The sequence below is a fragment of the Lagenorhynchus albirostris genome, chromosome 1 (genome assembly GCF_949774975.1).
Source record: "Lagenorhynchus albirostris chromosome 1, mLagAlb1.1, whole genome shotgun sequence".
Taxonomy (NCBI): Eukaryota; Metazoa; Chordata; class Mammalia; order Artiodactyla; family Delphinidae; genus Lagenorhynchus; species Lagenorhynchus albirostris.
Window position 1 is genome coordinate 86,791,590 of NC_083095.1, and position 20,452 is coordinate 86,812,041.

General features: G+C 39.3%; 1 protein-coding gene across 2 annotated transcripts in view; it reads right to left on the reverse strand.

Moving 5' to 3' along the window:
* Positions 1-20,452, reverse strand: part of TP53BP1 (tumor protein p53 binding protein 1) — a 70,933-nt gene that overhangs the window by 20,034 nt on the left and 30,447 nt on the right. The window contains exons 13-18 of one of the 2 annotated variants that reach the window (XM_060148649.1): positions 19,614-19,733; positions 18,640-18,843; positions 15,176-15,233; positions 13,217-13,309; positions 7,970-8,453; positions 4,270-4,422 (exon numbers count right to left, since the gene is read on the reverse strand). In XM_060148649.1, coding sequence (XP_060004632.1) covers positions 4,270-4,422; positions 7,970-8,453; positions 13,217-13,309; positions 15,176-15,233; positions 18,640-18,843; positions 19,614-19,733 — 1,112 coding nt within the window. Of the gene's footprint in view, positions 1-4,269; positions 4,423-7,969; positions 8,454-13,216; positions 13,310-15,175; positions 15,234-18,639; positions 18,844-19,020; positions 19,094-19,613; positions 19,734-20,452 lie in introns of those variants that run through there. The other variant, XM_060148655.1, reaches the window with a different exon arrangement.

Here is a 20,452-nt window from a genome sequence, read left to right on the forward strand (position 1 = left end):
ATTTCCCTCCTCTCAATCCCCACTACCACTGTCCTAATTTGACACTCATTGCCTCTTGTCTGAACTATGCCTCTAACCTCTCCCATTCCAATCAATTGTTACACTGCTGCCAATCGGACCTTTCCAACATGCAAATCTGAGCATGTCATCCCTTTCCCCCAAATTCTTTAAAGGCTTTCCATCACACAAAAGATAAAAATCTAAACTCTCTTCTATGATATACAAAGCCTTATGCTCTGGGCCCCTACCATCCTCAAGAGCACCCTCTCTCACAATTCCCTACCCTACCGTCCTTGTCACATTCTAAATATTCATTAAGCATGCCATGCTGTCTACGTATTTACAAACCTTTTCATTCTGCCTGCAGCGTCCTTCTCCCCTGCCCTTCGATCTCATCTGCCGCACTTTGAGCACTACATCTTCTGTGAGGCCTTTTAGTCACCTTCAGGTAAGTTAGCAGGCTCTAGCCCCTCTTTCTAACACATCTTTCCATACCTCTACTACAGCAACCACAAGTTCTGGATTTGTTGCATGTCAAGTGTAAATAAGCTCCTAAGAGAATAGAGACCCTGTCTTTTTATCTTCTTAGTCTCAGTGCCCACCATAGTGCTAGGAACACAGCAAAAAAGAAGCTGCTGGTAAATAAATGAATAAAATTTTTAAAATATGATAAACAAAGGCTACAAGAGATGAGGGAAGGAAAGTTCCCAGAATCCTCTGACGTCAACCTGTCCACCTTCACACCTCTACACATCTTTGGGCTGCCCACCAAGTGTACTGTTCCCACATCTGTGCTCTTAACTTTCTGCCTCTGTGCCTTTGCTCACCAAACCTTCTTTCTATATAGAACACCCTTTCCCTGTATCTCCCAATATCTAAAAGCTTCAGTGTCCAACTCAAGTACTTTCTGGCCCTCACCCAGAAAGGCTTTATCAAAATTCTCTTCAGACACGTTTCCTCCTCTTTTGAACTACTACACACACCTTCCGTTTGACACACATCCCTTTCACTCTCAAGAGACAGCACAATGTAGTAGTTAGGAATGCAGGCTGTGGAATTAGACTGCCTGGGATGAATTCTAGTTCCTCTGTTTATTAGCTTTGTAGCATTAAGCAAGTGATTTTAACTTGCTATGTCAGTTTCTTGAGTGCAAAATGGGAATAACAATATCCACCTCACAGCTTAGTTGTGAGAATTAAATGAGTTAAATCACGTAAAAGTCCTTAGAATAGTGCCTGGCAGAAATAGAGACACAGATGTAAAGAACAAACGTATGGACACCAAGGGAGGAAGGTGGTGGGGTGGTGGGGTGTGATGAATTGGGAGATTGGGATTGACATGTATACACTAATATGTATAAAAATAGATAACTAATAAGAAACTGCTGTGTAAAAAATAAATAAAATTTAAAAATTAAAAAAAAAGAGTGCCTGGCATATAGCTAGTGCTCAATAAATGTTATTTGCTATTACTATTTTAATTATGGCAAGTGTTTCCCAAACTATGTAACATAGGTGTATAATACACATTACTTTAAAAAATGCTGGGCTTCCCTGGTGGCGCAGTGGTTGAGAGTCCGCCTGCCGATGCAGGGGACACGTGTTCGTGCCCCGGTCTGGGAAGATCCCACATGCCGCGGAGCAGCTGGGCCCATAAGCCATGGCCACTGAGCCTGCGCGTCTGGAGCCTGTGCTCCGCAAAGGGTGAGGCCACAACAGTGAAAGGCCCACGTACCGCCAAAAAAAAAAGTTCAATAGTCAAATAAATTTAGGAAATGCTGTGTTACACAATAAAATAGATTTTTAAAAATATTTATTCATTTACTTTGGCTGCACCGGTTCTTAGTTGTGGAGTCTCTGTTGTGGTGTGCGGGATCTTTTAGTTGTAGCATGCAGGCTCATAGTTGTGGCATGCATGCAGGATCTAGCTCCCCGACCAGGGATTGAACCTGGGCCCCTGCATTGGGAGCACGGAGTCTTACCCACTGGACCACCAGGGAAGTCCCAAAATAGATATCTTTACTGGAGGGCTTCTTAGACCCTTTAATGTAATATGCACTGTGAATCTCCATGGTGGGGGAGGGGGCAGTTACAGCACTAGGTGTTTTCTCAAACTTAATATTTATGACCATGGAACTTTGTTTTCCCTCTCAGAGTATCTAGCAGGCCTGCTGTTTCCAAAAATATACTTTAGAAAGCACCATAAAAAATATTAAATAAAGTAATATGTTTAACACTTAAAACTAGTACCTGGCACATAGTTCAGTGTAGACTACAACAGTTACAAAAACTTTCCATGAAAGCAAATTTTTTCTATAAAGCTGCTAAGCTCACAATTTTTCCAAAATAGTAATAACACTGAAAAAAATTTTGTAAACATAAAATTGAAGGTAAATCAACGTTTTAAAAGAATTATTTCTGGAACTTAGTGTATAATAAATAAAGAATTGGGAACTCCCTGGCAGTCCAGTTGTTAGGACTCCATGCTTTCACTGCTGAGGGCCCAAGTTCAATTCCTAGTCGGAGAACTAAGATCCTGCAAGCTGCACAGCATGGCCAAAAAAAAACAAAGACAATTTCTCAAACTAATATAAAATCCTTTCTGACATGAGGGCCACAATGGCCCAATAATGAACAATAGCAATAATATGTTCCACTTAAAACTATATACCAGTTTTGGACTTCCCAGGTAGCACAGTGGTTTAGAATCCACCTGCCAATGCAGCGGACACGGGTTCGAGCCCTGGTCCGGGAAGATCCCACATGCCGCAGGGCAACTAAGCCCGTGCGCCACAACTACTGAGCCTATACTCTAGAGCCCGCATGCCACAACAAGAGAAGCCACTGCAATGAGAAGTCCGCGCACCGCAATGAAGAGTAGCCCCGCTCACCGCAACTAGAGAAAGCCTGCTCTCCGCAACTAGAGAAAAGCCCGCACGTAACAACAAAGACCCAACACAGCCAAATAAATAAATTTATTTTAAAAATTTCAAAAAAAATAAATAAAACTACACACCAGTTTAATTCTCCCTGAGCACAACCTCCTATATGGCTAGCTGGCAGAATTAAAGAAAAGTGCTTGACTAAGGAATAGAATAGCTATGCCTCTTATCAATTACTAAAATGGTTCCCAGATATTAACATATATACCAAGAAAAAAGTGCCAGATCTTTAATTCTAGAAAATCTCTCTAACCTCAGCAAGTATTAGATCTAAACAAAGTCAGCATACAACGTTGTACACTATAACAGTCAATAAACACCAATATTAATGCTGACACTGGGAATGAGTCCATAATGAATCCTACTAAGAAATAAAGGTTCATCTCCAGGACTTCCCTGGTGGCGCAGTGGTTAAGAATCTGCCTGCCAATTCAGGGCACATGGGTTCGAGCCCTGGTCTGGGAAGACCCCACATATCGTGGAGCAACTAAGCCTGTGCGTCACAACTACTGAAGCCCACGAGCCCTAGAGCCCACGCACCACAACTACTGAGCCCGAGTGCTGCAACTACTGAAGCCCGTGCACCTAGAGCCTGTGCTCCATCGCAAGAGAAGCCACCACAATGAGAAGCCCACGCGCCGCACTGAAGAGTAGCCCCCGCAGCAACAAAGACCCAACGCAGCCAAAACAATAAATTAAATAATTTTAAAAAAAAAGGTACATCTCCTACTAACGGGTTCATAACCACACACGAATGGAAACTAAGACCAATGAGTAAAAAATGGTAACACGTGAGAAAACAGTGAGAAACGATGAGAAAATACATGCAGCTAAGCAGGGAGTTCTACACTTCATTAGTTTCCACGGATTAAAAATAACACGTAACAGGGAACTATATTCAACATCCTGGGATAAACCATAATGGAAAAGAATATAAAAAAGAAAGCATGTCTCTATGTGTATAACTGAGTAACTTTGCTGTACAGCAGAGATGGACACAACAGTGTAAATCAACTACAATTAAAAAAAAAATTTTTTTTTTAAACACATAAAATCTTTACACATGAGAGAGATTTATCAATCTGTTCTTTATAGATACAGAGTGCATGATGGGATTGGTTAAATAAGTGACCAGAGGTCAAACAGCAAACCCATAGTTGGGAAAGACAGAACTCAGAACTCTAGCCCAGTTGTTATACTTTCTCATAAAAGGATTAAAGAAAACAGTGTTAGTAGCTAGTTGTATAGGGAAGAGGGGAGCAGGTAGAGAGCCAGGGTAATTCTTCTATTGAAAAACATTTGCCACATAGACCCACAGTGTACATTACCTCAGTTACTTTTCTTTCTACCTCTGTTCCGTCCACATAATACACATCTGTGATGACACGAGTGACAAGTGTGCGAACCTCACGAATTGTTCTCATGTGGCGATGCAAGACATGGCCATGAGGGGGCTGAGGCATATCAAACTCTTCCTCTCCCTATGATAAAAAATAGAGAGTCTCACTGCAAACTGTCAGAATCACAAGTCAACTGCTTCATGATGAGCACTGTTCAGAGGTTCCATGAATCTAATGTGATGGAATTTTCCCGTTGCTTTGTTTCTATTCACCTATAGGTAACACTAGGGATGGACCAGCTGTCTAGCCAGAGGCTAGGAAAAGTCTGTATCAGTTTCACCTAAAACAACCTATTCCTGCCTAAATTAAAAGCATAACATCTAGCACTTATATCTAGGATATTTAAGTGAAACTTTGACCCCCTAAAAGCACATTGAGATTGTAATCCTTCTGATTTTGTTGCCGACTTGTCAATCAGCATTCAAGTTTACACTTACAACAGGCTCTTCAGATAAAAGGAAGGCATTCTTTAGAACTTTATATAAAGCAATAACATCTGTTAGTCTCAGTGCAGTCTGTTTTTTCTGCATTAGTAAGTGAAAACTACGGTATATTTATACCTGGAACAAGACACACTGATTTCTCCTAGAATTAAATATGAAATATTTGATCTATTCCAAGTAAGAGATTGTAACTAAAGAGTTGAGCTAGTGTCCAGAAACAGAGAACATTAGCAAATTAGGATTTCATATCTAGTTGCACCATAATCAGTTATATATTTTAAATAAGACCCTACATTTTTATGACAACTGTTACCTACATGTTTTCTCATAACACCTAGATCACATTTATCCATATCCAAGCCCCCCACCCCCCTTCTACCCCATGGCTCTGCAATTGTGAAAGAAAATGCACACTTTTTTCTCCCACCTTATTTCCCCTATAGTAGACTGATTTTACTTTCTGCAGTCAGTGTCAAGGTATCTAAGTCTTTCAAAAGAGTTATATTTACCACTGCAATAATGAGTCTGGTTTTTTCCCGATAGTGTGGTAGTAATTTACCTAAAGTAATTTCTCTGAATAATTTGCACTCCAACTTCATGTTAGGGGTGAAATATCTACTAAAATTATGTGAATAAATATAAATAAAATAAAATGCGTGGAAACTTATTCAACCAATTCCTTAAAATACTTCTGTATATACAACTCTGGTTAATGAATGGTCAGGGCATACGTCAGTCATCAGGGTGTATCAGAGCCATGGCAGCCTGGACTTCCTGCCTGCACACACAGGGGTCTAAAAGGTTTCAGTGCGCTTTATATGTCCCTGAAATGCGGCCAAAAAGCCTCCCTGTATTCTTCCATTACAACAGCCAGACAAATGATCACTTCAAGAGACATACCTAAATAAACATGTCTGACAGAATAAGAAAGGAGAGAAGGGAAAAAGGGCAGATAAAAAGAAAGTTATGCTTACTCTCCTCAAATAGTCTTCTGAAAAGAGGTTTCTGTGAAGATAAATAGCTCGAGGATCTTGTTATAATTAAGGGAAGATAAAATAAAAATAAAACCGCACTTTCACTTCATAGAAAACCTGGCTCTAGGCCCACTTGACACATAAATTGAAATTTAAGGAATGTCAAATGTAGGCTGCCTATGTTTTTCTCTGAGTACTGAACTGAGTCCTACCCAGACTGCAAGCGATAAAAAAGCACTGATGTTTGGAAAACCTCCATACAGCGTTCCTCATTTTCCAACCATTCTTCAAAAGATGGCACATCAACCCCAATTTCTGTTACTGTACCCACCATTTATATTTTTTAATTGCGGTAAAATATACTTAACATAAAATTTACCATTTTAACCATTTTTAAATAAACAGTTTGTAGCATTATGTACATTCACATTATTGTAAAAACATCACCATATCCACCTCCAGAACTTTTTTACCTTTCTCAACAGACACTCTGTACCCAATTTGCATCTGTATTTTTTTAGCACTTTTCTTTCCTTAGCAGGAGCAACTAGCTCTTAAATATGTCATTTCACTCTGTATGACATAGTAGTAGTACAGCATAAGTGGTTGTGCTGGTAACAGCTGCAGTAGTAGTAGTTAAAACAATAATAATCAATAGGTTGTAGCAGTAGCCAACACATATTGAGCATTTACTGTGTGTCAGACCCAGTGCTAAGAGCTTTGCAAACTTTATCTCAACTTTCACAACATCCAGATGCTGTCTGACTCCAAAGCCTGAGCTCTGGCTCACTGGCTCCTATCATCATGTTGAGACAGGAACAGAAATTATTTCCCTATTTGACAGAGGGAGAATATGAAGAAGTAAAAGAAAATACAATCTAGTGGCACCCACATGATTGCTGTCTTTAAGATAAACTCTTTTTATAAAGGCAGAGAAACCTAATTACTATGTGGCAGAATCAAACACTTTAAATTAAGGGCGAAAATAAACAGCTGCAAAATAGGGTCTGATGTGCTACAGCCCCTATATCCAAAAGGCTATGCTATTTTGAATCTTCCTGAATTGATAAGGTCTTAGGTCTCAGAGGCTGTGTTACTATAAAAGGCTAATATAAACAGAATTTTTGGAGAGGCATGGATAAACAGAACAAGACTACACAAGCTGTGATTTAAAAACAGAAAAGCAACATAGCATAATGAAAAGAATACCGATTCTGAAGTCAGATATGCTGAGTTCAAATTCCAGTTCTGCCACCTACTGATGGCAAAATCTTGGGCAAGTTACTTAACCTCTCTTCAGCTTGGTTTCTTTACCTGTGAAATGGGAATAATAATACCAACCTCATGGGTTGTCTTGAGCACAATGCTGATATACTGTAGGTGTTCAATAAATAGGAATTATTTTATTTTTATAAAACAAACAACTTGGACCATTCGAATGAGAGGCACATCACTAGTGAAGCTTTCCTAGGCAGATCCCAAGTGAAGATGATCTACCAGAGCAACTGAAAAGGCAATTTAACCACTGTTACTAATGAAATTTTATGAACTTCCTCTTGTTAGCATGTACATTACTACCACCACTTCTTACCCACTCAATTTTCACTAGTACCTACACTTCCCTACTCTATTCCCAAGAAGCTGTTCTTCTTCCAGTCTCACGTTCATCAGCCCCAAACCTTTTCTTCCCAGTATGTCTATTCCTAGCCTCTTTCTGCAGTCCCTGGTCACCTGGGGACTGTTCTTTGTTTACAATACTGTGATAAACTATCCTTCATGCTTCTTCTACTCCTTCCTCCTTTACTTTCTACTCTCTCAGTTCCTGGGAACATTGGTTAAATAGACTTGGGGGACAAGCAATTAGCTCTTATGGTTATAAAGGAGGATGAGAAATGATGGCAGAAGGAAAGATTGAATGTAGAAAAGTATTACAGGACCCAGACTATATTCCTGGCTTTCTCTTCCAGTAAAGACCTACTTGACAAACTCTAGTACTATTCCATTTCCCTGAAAGATTATCTTATTGGCTATAGCTACCCATAATTTTCACTACCCTATCCCAATCCTGGATGAATTGTTTTTATCCTTTAACCACTGGTCTGTATAAAACTGTTAAGAATTATCATTAAGTACAAGTACCACAACTTAAATTCTCTGGGAATCCAGAAAGTTGAAAACAGGGCCCCTGAGGTACCCTGTATGTTCTCTCACCTGGCTATGGAGTGACTCTGTATCATCCCCAGGAGCACTGACTGGTTTCTCACCACTCCCCCTCTCAGTCTGAACTGTGGCATCTTGTTTTCCAGAGTTCTGGTCCACTGTACTGGTCCCTTGTTCACACACATTCTTTACAGTCTGAGTTGCTGCTGAAACAGTTTCGGGGACCCAGAGGGAATGCTCTATGGTCTGGATTCCTACGTTATTTTGGCTGGGCCTTTTAATCAAGGCTTCACTAGATTTTTCCTGACTGGTATTCTGTCCTTCTTTCTGGCCTTCTGGCATATCTGTCTCCATTGCTTCCCCTTGAGGACTGGATGGCTCCTGTGTGGCCATCTCCAGGGAGGTAGGAGAAGCAGGATCTTTGATAGGACTACTGGGCTTCATAGGCTGTTGACTCTGGCTGGTCCTTTGGTCACCTTCTAATTTTCCCTTCTCCTCTTCATCTTGAGTACTTGGAAAATGCAGCAAGTTCCCCCTGAAAATCAAGCACATAAAGAAACCATGTCAAAAAAAAGAAACCATATCAAGTAAGCAAGTGTATACGTGAGTGTGAGTGTGAGTGTGTGTGTGTGTGTGTGTGTGTGTGTGTGTCAAGGGGGAACCATAATTTGACACTCTGAGATATGTGGGGAAGGGTGAAAATGAGGTGACCGAGTATATGACCTTACAAGATTTCTCATCATAATTTCACTCCTGTGAAAAAAAGAACGGTGCACAGGACTATTCCACCATGATGGTAAAATAGCCATAAAATTTCTTCTCTCCATTAGCTATGAACTCTGAAAACTGACACAGGAAAATAAGGTAAACAAAGGATGCAAAACCATTATTGAAGTCATAAACACTGAAGGCAACTTAGGGATCTACTTCAAAACAGATCAATTAGGTCAAGATGTCTCATTTGGCTTTATTAATGGTTCTAATATTCCTTAAATGACTCCTAGCATTCTAGATACTGTTCATTACACCCCTTGACTAACCCAATCTGTAAAGGAAAGAGTTGTAGGTGAGATTCTATCTTTACTAGCTATATTGACATTATCTACAACTAACCATTTCAGAATGACTTGGTTCCTCACAGTTCAGGGTATTTCTTTTCATTAGTCTTCCCATTTGGCTATCAGTGATTTATTCATATATCCCACAAGCATTTGATGCATGTCTCCTACAAACCAGACACCATGAAGCCCTGAGGTGCCTAGGAGCTTTCTTAAATGCTCTCAACAATACACCAGAATAAATAGGCCCAGATTAACTCCAAGTGAGCAGGTTACACAGAAACTTGACATTCACATCTTATTCATCTCCACACTTAAAACACTTAACACGGGGTTTAATATAAAGTGCTTAGGGCTTCCCTGGTGGCGCAGTGGTTGAGAGTCCGCCTGCCGATGCATGGGACACGGGTTCGTGACCCGGTATGGGAAGATCCCACATGCCGCGGAGCAGCTGGGCCCGTGAGCCATGGCCGCTGCGCCTGCGCGTCCGGAGCCTGTGCTCTGCAACTGGAGAGGCCACGACAGTGAGAGGCCCGCATACAGCCAAAAAATAAAAATAAATTAAAAAAAATAATAAAGTGCTTAATAAATTTACTTTCAACAAAAAAATGTTCTCTCAATCAATTAACTGCAAAAATCTACTTTCAGATTAACTAATTGTATAACTGTGTTCATCATATAGAAAATGCCCGTAACTTCTAACTTTTTAGTAAACCATAAGTTGAATGCATCACTGTACTATAAAAAACAACATACTAATGCATTTTTAGGTTGTGTTAAATATATAATAACCAAAATAAGATAAAAAGAACCCATTCTGAACTGACCATGGAAAAACATCTGGAATGTTTCAGGTCATCATATTTTACAAAGCATAAACTGAGATATACCCAGAAGATAACATCCAGGATGATAAAGAGTCTAGAAACTATGTCACATGCTGTTGTGTTTGGCCAGAGAAACATGGAGCCATCTAGACAGAAAAAGCTGTCTCCAACTTAGGAGGAGCTCTCACCCTTAGAAGCTGAACTGACCTGGGTAGACAGAAAAAAGAAGCATGAAGAACTCTTTGGGGCTTGCTCTGCTCTGGATCTTGGAGAAGAAAGAGAAAAGGAGAAGTCTCTGAGGTTTCTATCTTGTGCAGCTCAGTTTACCAAAACAGGAGATCAAAGTGGGATTTAGAAAAGAGTTCTAGCCAAAGAGAGCCTGGTATGCATTTGGTTGTTAGAGCCTGTGTCTTCTCTGTCAGGAACCTCAACTGAATGGGGATATATGGTCCAGTGAAGAATAGGTAAGAATGAGATCACCAGAAGACAGACGAATAACACCTACCTGGTTTATAAGTGATCATACATATAAATTACTTAGCACAGTGCTAGATACACAGCAGATGTTCATTGATATTAGTTGCATAAGACAAAGTATGAACTGAATACCCATGTTTGAATCTTTAAGACATCTAACATATCAACAGCTGAGCAATAATGAAAGTGAGCCAAAAGCTAGAAGGGACAAGACTTGATTAACCATTTCAAGAATTCAATTACCATTGTTCCCCGCACTTTAAATAAGCCTAGACATTTTACCTCAGAAGCTATTTATTTAGTGTAGAACTTCCGAATAGAGTTTTACTTCTAAAACAAAGCTTTATTTTTTTTCTTTGTTTTATTTTTGACTTTTTAATTCTTAATTGACAAATATTAGGCTGCTTTTTTCTCCCAAACTGTTAATTGGAACTCCTCTCTCTCTAAAGACTAAAGGTATCTCATTGCAACATCAGCAATATTCAGCAGATTCCTGTCAAATACCAGAATTTTGGTATCTATCTTTCTTGGGTTAGCATCAGTCAAATAAATAAATGATGTTCAAATCACAGTCACTTCCCTCCAAGAAACATCTGTCATAAAGATGTGGTATATTAATCTCCCAAGAAACAATAAAGAAGGAAACTTCAGTACCAGAAAAGAGACAGAAGAAATTCAATAATTGTAAGAAGGACCACACTTCTCTTTCTTCATTAGTTCCAGCTACACAATTGTACTCTGGTCACTATATGTCAGATTTAGAAACTGATACAAAGAAAGCAAATTTTAGCAGGGAAAGCCTGGGTAAAATTAATCCAAAGTGAAACATGGAAGAAAAAACCTCCATATTTAATAAATTTCTAACCATTCTGTTTTGAGTGTAGGTCTGTCTGCGGAGGAACTGGAATCAAAACCAGCTGGAGTGCTTCCCTGGTGGCACAGTGGTTAAAAATCTGCCTACCACTGCAGGGGACACAGGTTCAATCCCTGATCCAGGAAGATCCCACATGCTGCAGAGCAACTAGGCCCGTGCGCCACAACTACTGAGCCAGTGTTCTAGAGCCCGCGAGCCACAAATACTGAAGCCCATGCGCCTAGAGCCCGTGCTCTGCAACTAGAGAAGCCACTGCAATGAGAAGCCCGTGCACCCCAACGAAGACCCAATGCAACCAAAAATAAAAAATAAATAAATTTTAAAAAAACCAACAACAACAAAAAACAGCTGGATTCTCAGGCCCTTGTTCTACCAAGGTTGAACAAAAATCACCAGCATCCTAGTCTCTCTATTTTAAAACAGTCTCTAGTGGGAAGCAGCTGCATAGCACAGGGAGATCACCTCGGTGCTTTGTGACCACCTAGAGGGGTGGGATAGGGAGGGTGGGAGGGAGGGAGATGCAAGAGGGAAGAGATATGGGGACATATGTATAACTGATTCACTTTATTATAAAGCAGAAACTAACACACCATTGTAAAGCAATTATACTCCAATAAATATGTTTTAAAAAAAGTCTCTATTTTAAAATAGGAAGGCAATACGATGCGATCAATTAATTTCCTAATTGCTGGGTCAACACCATACCATTTTTGGAATAAAACAAGGTGGCATTTCGCCTAACAAGCCTCCTGATACAACAGAGGATATCATCTGGGCTATCTGATTCCCAAAAATACCAACAAGTTCACATTTAATCATCAGAATGTCCAATAAAAGCACTGACATGTTTCTCTTAAATATTTTTATCAGTAAGGAACACAGAAATTGTGTTGCAGGGAATTCCCTGGCAGTCCCGTAGTTAGGACTCTGCACTCTCATTACCGAGGGCATGGGTTCAATCCCTAGTTGGGGAACTAAGACCCCGCAAGCCACGGTGCAGCCAACAAAAAAAGAAAAAAATAAATTATGTTGCAAATAACACTATTAGGAATATACCTGTTGACAAAACATTATTATATTCCCTAATTACAAAATCATTGATTTCTAGAGATAAAAGATTCCACTTCATAATGATAATACAAACTTATTCCATTGCCATTACTTATTTCCCTATACTAAATATAAGAACCACATATTCCAAACAAGATACTTTTCTAATAGAGAAGAAATACTTTGTAATTCAAAAAATTTTTTCCCACTTCAGAGCTGTTCGAAGAGATGAAGGAGTAAAGAAATTATGGGAATTTTTTAATTCCATCGAGTCTGACAAACTTTAAATTTGAGATGTTGAACATCTATCTCAGTTTTGCCATATGGGAAATTAAAGAGAAATAAAAAGTCTGTTAAAAGTAAACGTTTTCGGCACTTCCCTGGTGGCGCAGTGGTTAAGAATCTGCCTGCCAATGCAGGGGACACAGGTTCGAGCCCTGGTCTGGGAAGATCCTACATGCCACAGAGCAACTAAGCCTGTGCACCACAGCTACTGAGCCTGTGCTCTACAGTCCACGAGCCACAACTACTGAAGCCCACGCGCGTAGAACCCAGTGCTCCGCAACAAGAGAAGCTACCGCAGTGAGAAGTGTGTGCACAGCAATGAAGAGCAGCCCCCGCTCACCGCAACTAGAGAAAGCCCGCACACAGCAACGAAGAAGACCTGACGCAGCCATAAATAAATAAATAAAGTTAATTAAAAAAGTAAACATTTTCAAACTAAGTAAAAGGAAATAATCTTAGAAATACAGAATGATATATTTTCATAAGTTTATGAAGACAATCATTTTAAATTGATAGAACTGGCAGATAAAGACAAAAATCTATATCTACAAAATATTTAATAAAATTTCTGACATCTTATTTATAAATCCACCTAGAATATGTCACAGTCCCTCAGATAAAAGAGTAAGCTCAAGTTCACAAAACAGTAGCAGTATATTCCAGATTTTGCTACCAACCATTTTGTGAATCAATGTAGCCCAAAAGATGCTATGAAAATAATGCTTGCCTGATGGGTACAGAGGGGGAATCCTGACTTCGAGCCTCATCCTCTTGCGGGGCTTCACAGACACAGCTAAACGCAGACATGGTCTTCTGGGGACTAAGAAACAAATTAAAGCAATATACTGTGTTAGTTCTGAAAGGAAAAGTACCTCTGGAAATTATCCTTTTAGGCACAGAGAGAATAAAATCCTTTCTCTGAATCTGAAAAATCTGAATACCAAATATTTGATGACATTAAGGAATCAATGTCAGTTTTAAAAGCATGATAGTAGTACTGTGGTTAAGTTCAAAGTAAAGAATTCTTATCTTTTAGAGACAGCATTGAAATATTTACAGATAAAATGATATAATGCTAGAATTAGCTTAAAAATAATCCAGTGGAGAGGAGAGTGCTGGAAGTATTTATAAATGAATCAAGACTAGTCATAAGTTGGTAATTTTTGACACTGGGTGATGAATATATGGTAGTTCATTATACTATTCTCTTTACTTTTGTATATGCTTGAAACCTTCAATAATGAAATGTGTGAGAGAGAAATAAGATGGCAGCAAGTAATCTGAACAGTGCCCAGTTACAGACAACACTTAAAAACAGCGGTACTGCTTCACCTAAATGCAGAGGAAGCAGTGATCATTTAAACTGTGCTACGTGCTACAGAGCTTACTTTAAATGATTTCTTATGGTGAACCCAATGGTAAAGTAAATAGTCAAAGATTCTTAAAATCTAGATTCTCATATACAAAATTTGCTTCACAACAATACCAGTGAATCTCATTCCATGATCCACCAATCCAACCCTCTGCCTCAAGTTTTTCCCCTATTTTTCCATCCCTACATTCCATCCAAAGGATCCAGGAATCTTCAGCAGCATATTCTGTTCTCTCTTAGCAAGCACATGTACAGACTAATAACAAGTTGTGTCGGGTACACAATTCTGTTAAAACCAAAGAGATTTCTTCAACATATCATTAAAGAGTCTTCAACTGAATAAGGATTCAAAGGTACTTATCTTTCAGATTAAATATGCAAAAACTCAGAAAACAACCAATCTCTCTAGACACAGCTTGGTACAAATCAAAGGATTCAGATGGGTCAGAAACTTCCAACTAAGGATCAAATTTAGTCTACAGACAAGCAGGAAATTTTATTTTTAAAAATCCTGATTTCTCTTTACAAATTTAAAGATTTGGCAGCAGTAGGTGTGCATGGTAATGACCGGCTGGAAATGAGCAAGGGCTAACCCCCCCTTTTAAATGGGACACACGTTCAGCTGGCCATCATCGTCAACATTTCACGCTCTTGCACCTAGCCTGCGCTTTACTTACGTACAGTACCTGTCTAGCCTGATTTAAGAATCCTCACTTATATTTCAACAACTGCTGGTAGTATTTTCATACTGGATGACTCACGCCAGAAACCAATGAAACAATTCTATTCTCACGGCCACCAGATGGCAAAGCTTACCACCAGAGCCTCAGGATGGGGTCATACTCATCCTCAAAGCATTACAGCATTCATGACAAAGCAAAAATAACACTTCAAGGCTGTAGCTAATTTGGCAGGCAGAAGAGAAAATGGCCTGAGGCTATGGTGGGGGGGGGCGGCGGGGTGTGGCAGCGGCGCCAGACCTTAAAAGGAAAAAGGTCTATGGCTATCTCGTTAACCCTGTTTCCTCACCAATAGCAAAACAATCTCAATCTCACCCACAGAAAAAGAAGAAATGGCACTCCCACATGAACAAAAGGGAGAAAGGGAAACACCATTAAATATCTTATTCTAAGTATAGCAAAAGCTTTATTAAAGTATTAATAAGAAAGCCTAGGGTTACATTCAACACACTGCTAAACCCTTTATGCTGAAGTTTCATTTTAAGTTTTTTTCCTCTCTTGATAAATTATCTTCCCCTCATTACCAGTGGCTTTGTATATTAAACTACTCTAAATAGCAACCAGCTCTGGTTACCTGGTAACAGCCTCAGCAACAGCAGTAGATCCATTTTTTCTTTCACCAGTTGCTGGCTCTGAATAAAAACAAAAGCAAGTAAAGAAAGGAAAGAGAAACAGAACTCAGTATCATACCTTAAAACCTTCTCTTAAAAACCTGCTCAAACCCAATGATACTCTAAAATAATGCTTGGATTTCAGAAGCTTCTGAAGGCCTCCTTTCACTAAGACATAAAAAATTAATAATAAAAATGAAAAATAAAAACCTGCTTTACTAGTATTTGCAACAAATAATAAAAAGGAAATGGGTAAGAATAATAAGTGAACATGAAAAGACTTATCATTTTTTTTTTTTTGCGGTACGCGGGCCTCTCACTGCTGTGGCCTCTCCCGTTGCGGAGCACAGGCTCCGGACGCGCAGGCTCAGCGGCCATGGCTCACAGGCCCAGCCGCTCTGAGGCACGTGGGGTCCTCCCAGACCGGGGCACGAACCCGTGTCCCCTGCATTGGCAGGCGGACTCTCAACCACTGCGCCACCAGGTATGTCTTTCTGACTTCTACCAATTTTCTTTCAAACTTCCTACAGAAGACTATTCAGTTTCTCCAGAAATACAATATAATGAATTACTAAGTAGTAACATTTAAAAATGAAAATGAAACTTCTGAATCTCAATCCATCTCTTCTCATACAAGTAAAAAAATTATGTAGTAAAAAAACACAAAATTAATAAACAAAAAAATTTTAATTTAAAAATTTTAAAACAAATTAAAAAAACTTCTAAAAACGTTTATTAATCTGAAACTAACACAACATTGTAAATCAACTTCAATAAAAATTTTTTAAAAAGGAAAAACTTTAATAAAATCAATTATGTAGGAAAATGTCTCAGGTTCATGCACAAATTTTAAACAGTGTACAGTTTTAAAAGAACCCATACATAGAAGGTACTCAAGTTCTTCCCAAAGTGCTTTTGGGATAGATATTGGAAAAATAAAACACATTTTCAAGAAAGAATCTGTAGCAAAAATTAACGGTCATACTGAAAAGAATCCCATAGTCTCAAAGCAATGCTACTAATGCCTAGGGATTAAAATTTGTTCATTTACAATTCATTCCAGCCTTAGAGAAAATAACAAATATTTTTAAACATTTCTAAAATAAGTCATAACCCAATATAATCTGAATAGTCCATCAAGGAGGCAGCTGAAGTTTGGTGGTTAGAGCACTGGCTCTGATACAGAAACCTGGTTCAGGCCCTGGCTCTAGCACTTAGCAGTCCAACCTGGGGGTAAACTTCATCTTCTGAATCAGTTTCCTCATCCATAAAATAGGGATAAAAAGGGACCAACACGGGAATTCCCTGGCAGTCCAGGTGGTTAAGACTCTGCACTGCACTTTCACTGCTGTGGGCCTGGGGTTCAATCCCTGGTCTGGGAACTAAGATCCCACAAGCTGCAAGACCAACCCTCATAGGTTTGTTGTGAGGATAAAATGAGGAAAACTGTGAGTATGGTGCCCGATTATCAGGAAAGGTAGGAAAATTTACTAATATGGTCATCTTTAACATTTAGCTCCATTTAAAAGGTCTTCCCAATTGTAATTTCAAATCTAAAGATTCAAAGCTACCATGTACTCTCTCTTGATAAGTCCTACTTGATTTCAGAGAAGATGACAGTAAGGATGGAAACATGAAATAATTTATTTCTACTGAGGTTCTAATTTTCAAATCAATAAGCACTGAGAAACAGAATAGCACTATAATTCAGAACCAGACTTCTGGTTCTTGGAACTACTTTGAATTCAGGCTACTTTATTTACTAGCTGTGTGACTCTAGAGAACATGCCCAACCTGTCTGTGCCTCAGTTTCCTTAGCTGTAAAATGAGAATAACAATAGGATCTACTTTACAGGTTTGTTATGAGATTTAATGAGCTGTACATGTATGGAATATATGCCTGGCATATAGTAAGAACTCAAAATATATTAGCTAAAATTTCTTTTCTTTGGTCTCAGAGAGTGAGAAATCCTTATTCAAGTCCATTCACTCTATCTGTGGTCTTTGAAAGCTCCCCTTCCATCTCTCTCTCAGGGGTCTCATTTTTAACGCATCTCTCTTTTGGAGATTTCCTTTCAATCTATAAACCTGCTCAGGTATCCCTCAGTCTAAAAATGAAAAAAAAACCCAAAAAACTCCTTCAGTCCTGTATTTCTCTCTAACTTGCCATATTTTTTCTTCCTTTCTCACATAAACTTCTCAAAAGTAGAATACATTTGCTGCCTCTTCTCCTCCCCTTCACTCCTCAATTACCTTCAGTATAGCTCCTACCCAAACCACTATACTGTAGTAGTTCTTGCTAGAGTCACCAAACGGATCCTAATTGCCAAGTCCAGTGTACATTTTCAGATATATCTTACTAGACCCTCACTTCTGCATATAACATTGTTGTCTTCTTTTAACTCTCCTTCCCTTAGGCTTCCATGGCGTTATACTCTCCTAGTCCTCTTCTTGGAATATTCCTTTACAATCTCCTTTATAAAACTTCTTCCTCTTCTAACGCCATTAAACCACTTTTACAAACTACCAAATGGAAGAATTATGAGCTTTAGAGTCAGATGGATCTGATTCACACTCCAGCTCCACCTCTTACCAATTACTGTAACCTCAGGTTTAAAACCTCTATTACTCTCAGTTTTCTCACCAATAAAATGGAAATAAGGATATCTACTTCAGAGTGCTATCATGAAAACAAAATGTAGATATAAAGTCATTCTATATTTTTTCCTCTCTCTTGTTTCCATATTTAACTGGTCCCAAGGTCCTCTCTATTCTACATTCATCTCTCAAATTCATCCCCTCACCTCCATCCCCACTACTAATGACCCCACTTCCTGGTTAAAGACTGCATTTACCCGGCAGCAGAATAGAAAATGGGCAAGGAAAGGAATGATGAACAAAGGCACAAATTTTTCAAACATTCAGCTGATCCTTTAAAAAAAGCAAATCTGATCATATTACTCCCTTGCCTAAAATTCTTCAGCTGTTCAGCATGATGTAAAAGGCCTTTCAGAACCTAGTCCCGACTTTGCAGCCATTCCCTCATACCTTCTCTGTATTCTAGCCATACCAAACAACTTGCAATTAATGTGGGAAATAGCTAACATAAACCTACAATGTGAATCCACAATCCTAAATTTTCTACCCACTTCTGAACTCCTTTTGATTATGAAAACCAATTAGTTTATATAGACACAAGTTTAATACAGAGATACAAGCAGTACCACAGAGGTTACAAAACAGAACATCTGCAGTAACATTAACAGTGACTAGCCTTAAACAAAGAATTAAATTCATGAGAATAAGACTTTACAAATACATTTATAATTATAAAAGTATCATCATTAAAACTAGAAGAAAAATAATTAATACTTCCAGAAGATGTGGAGCTACTAGTTACCCAAGATTAACACAAAATAAAACTTACTTTCCAGACTAAACTGCAAAGACTCTTCACTCGCCTCAGTCTCAGGACTGACCAATTTCATTCTCAGACACAACTGATCACCCATTTCTGGGGCAGCCCCGGAATCTCCTTTTTCATTCCCAAGCATGGGGTCGTTGGTCTCCACCATGCTTTCAGACATGACATCACTGGTTGCTATGGTGCTTTCGGGATAGTTGCTAATACCTGAAAGAAGGGAGGCAGGGGGAAGGAAGGAAGAAAGAACACTAAAATACAAATATGAAAAACAACAATTCAAGGTCATCAATTTGCCTGTTTGGCTCCATAGCTCTGCAGGATTGAAGAGGATTCCTAGGATAGATCCTGTCACAAGTATCAACAACTACGCACTAGTATTGACACCTGGTCTTAAGAAGAGCAACAGGATTCAGTTCCACTTCTGCATCTGGACAAAGGATGCTGCATGAGCCCTCAGCCAACCCACATCTGCCAGCATCAAGCATAGGTAGCAGGAGACTCCAGACGGCATGATTGTTACCTCCCAGCACTGACTAGAGAAAACAAATAGGTTAATGTAGAAGACTACCAGCTGCTTCAGGGAAGGAGGATCTAAATTTTCTTCCCCTGTCAAGCAGCAGACTGATTAGCCAAGGTCCTGAATAAACAGTACTTCTACCCTACCTGCTACCTCTTCCTCATAAAACAGCTCTATATCATTGCTTAGCACTCAGAGTCTATGGCCTTGCAAGTAATAGAATAAAATCTTTATAAATATTCTTTCTTCCTTCCTTCCATCCTTTCTTTCCTTCCTCTCATCACTGCTCAACATCTCCTGGGAGTAAACTCATGGAATCAGACACCACAACCTTATTCTTCCTAAGACAAAAATCAATCTTATCAGCAGGCCCAACTCCTGAGATATAAAAGAATCACTGGCATAAAGAATGATATCTCAGAAATTCTGCTTTAAACATCATTACATTTTAATCACTCACCAATAGGAGTACTGTGTCTCTTGGGCTCCAATTTTAGATGCCCAATAAGAGGTGGAGTTGCACCAGTCAATGGTGGAATAACATCACCTTCTTTAGGCAAAGTAAAATGAAATGGAGTTTCTGGAGAAAACAAAAAACAAAACAAAACAATGATAAACAAAAAGGAAACCAAAACAGAAGTATAAAAAAAGCAAAAGTGAGGAGAACTGCAAAAAATATCTCAATTATTCTTTTCCTTTGCTCCCAAATTCTGCCTCATTCCCAACCCCCCTCACCAGGCCTCTCAACCAATTTACTACTATTTTCTCTGCTCTCTGTACAACCATCAACAGGACTGACACAAAGTAGACAATCAGGGGCCAGGCAAACAGAGGAAGCCCAAAAGTTTGGAGGCCTGAGGAACATGGGGTCAAAAGGAACAGAGAAACATCTGAGCCTCAAGACAGTAAGTACATATGGGGATACTCAGTGATACAAAGTTGGATAGTTCCAAATCTAGACGTTTTAATTTTGTGTAATGCTAACCCAAGGAGTTAATTTATAAGCTTTAGCAATCTGTAGGATTCTCTATGTTAAAATCTGATGTTAATACTTAAAATTTACAATCTACTCAAAGAGGTGACAAAGGATTTCATGGGCTAAAGCAGGGGTCCCCAACCACTGGGCCTGCTAGGAACCGGGCCGCACAGCAGGAGGTGAGCAGCGGCAAGCGAGGCTTCATCTGCCGCTGCCCGCTCCCCATCGCCTGCGTTACCGCTTGAACTATCCACCCCCCCACCCCCGCCTTCCGCCCCACCCCCCACCCCATCTGTGGAAAAACTGTCTTCCAAAAAACCGGT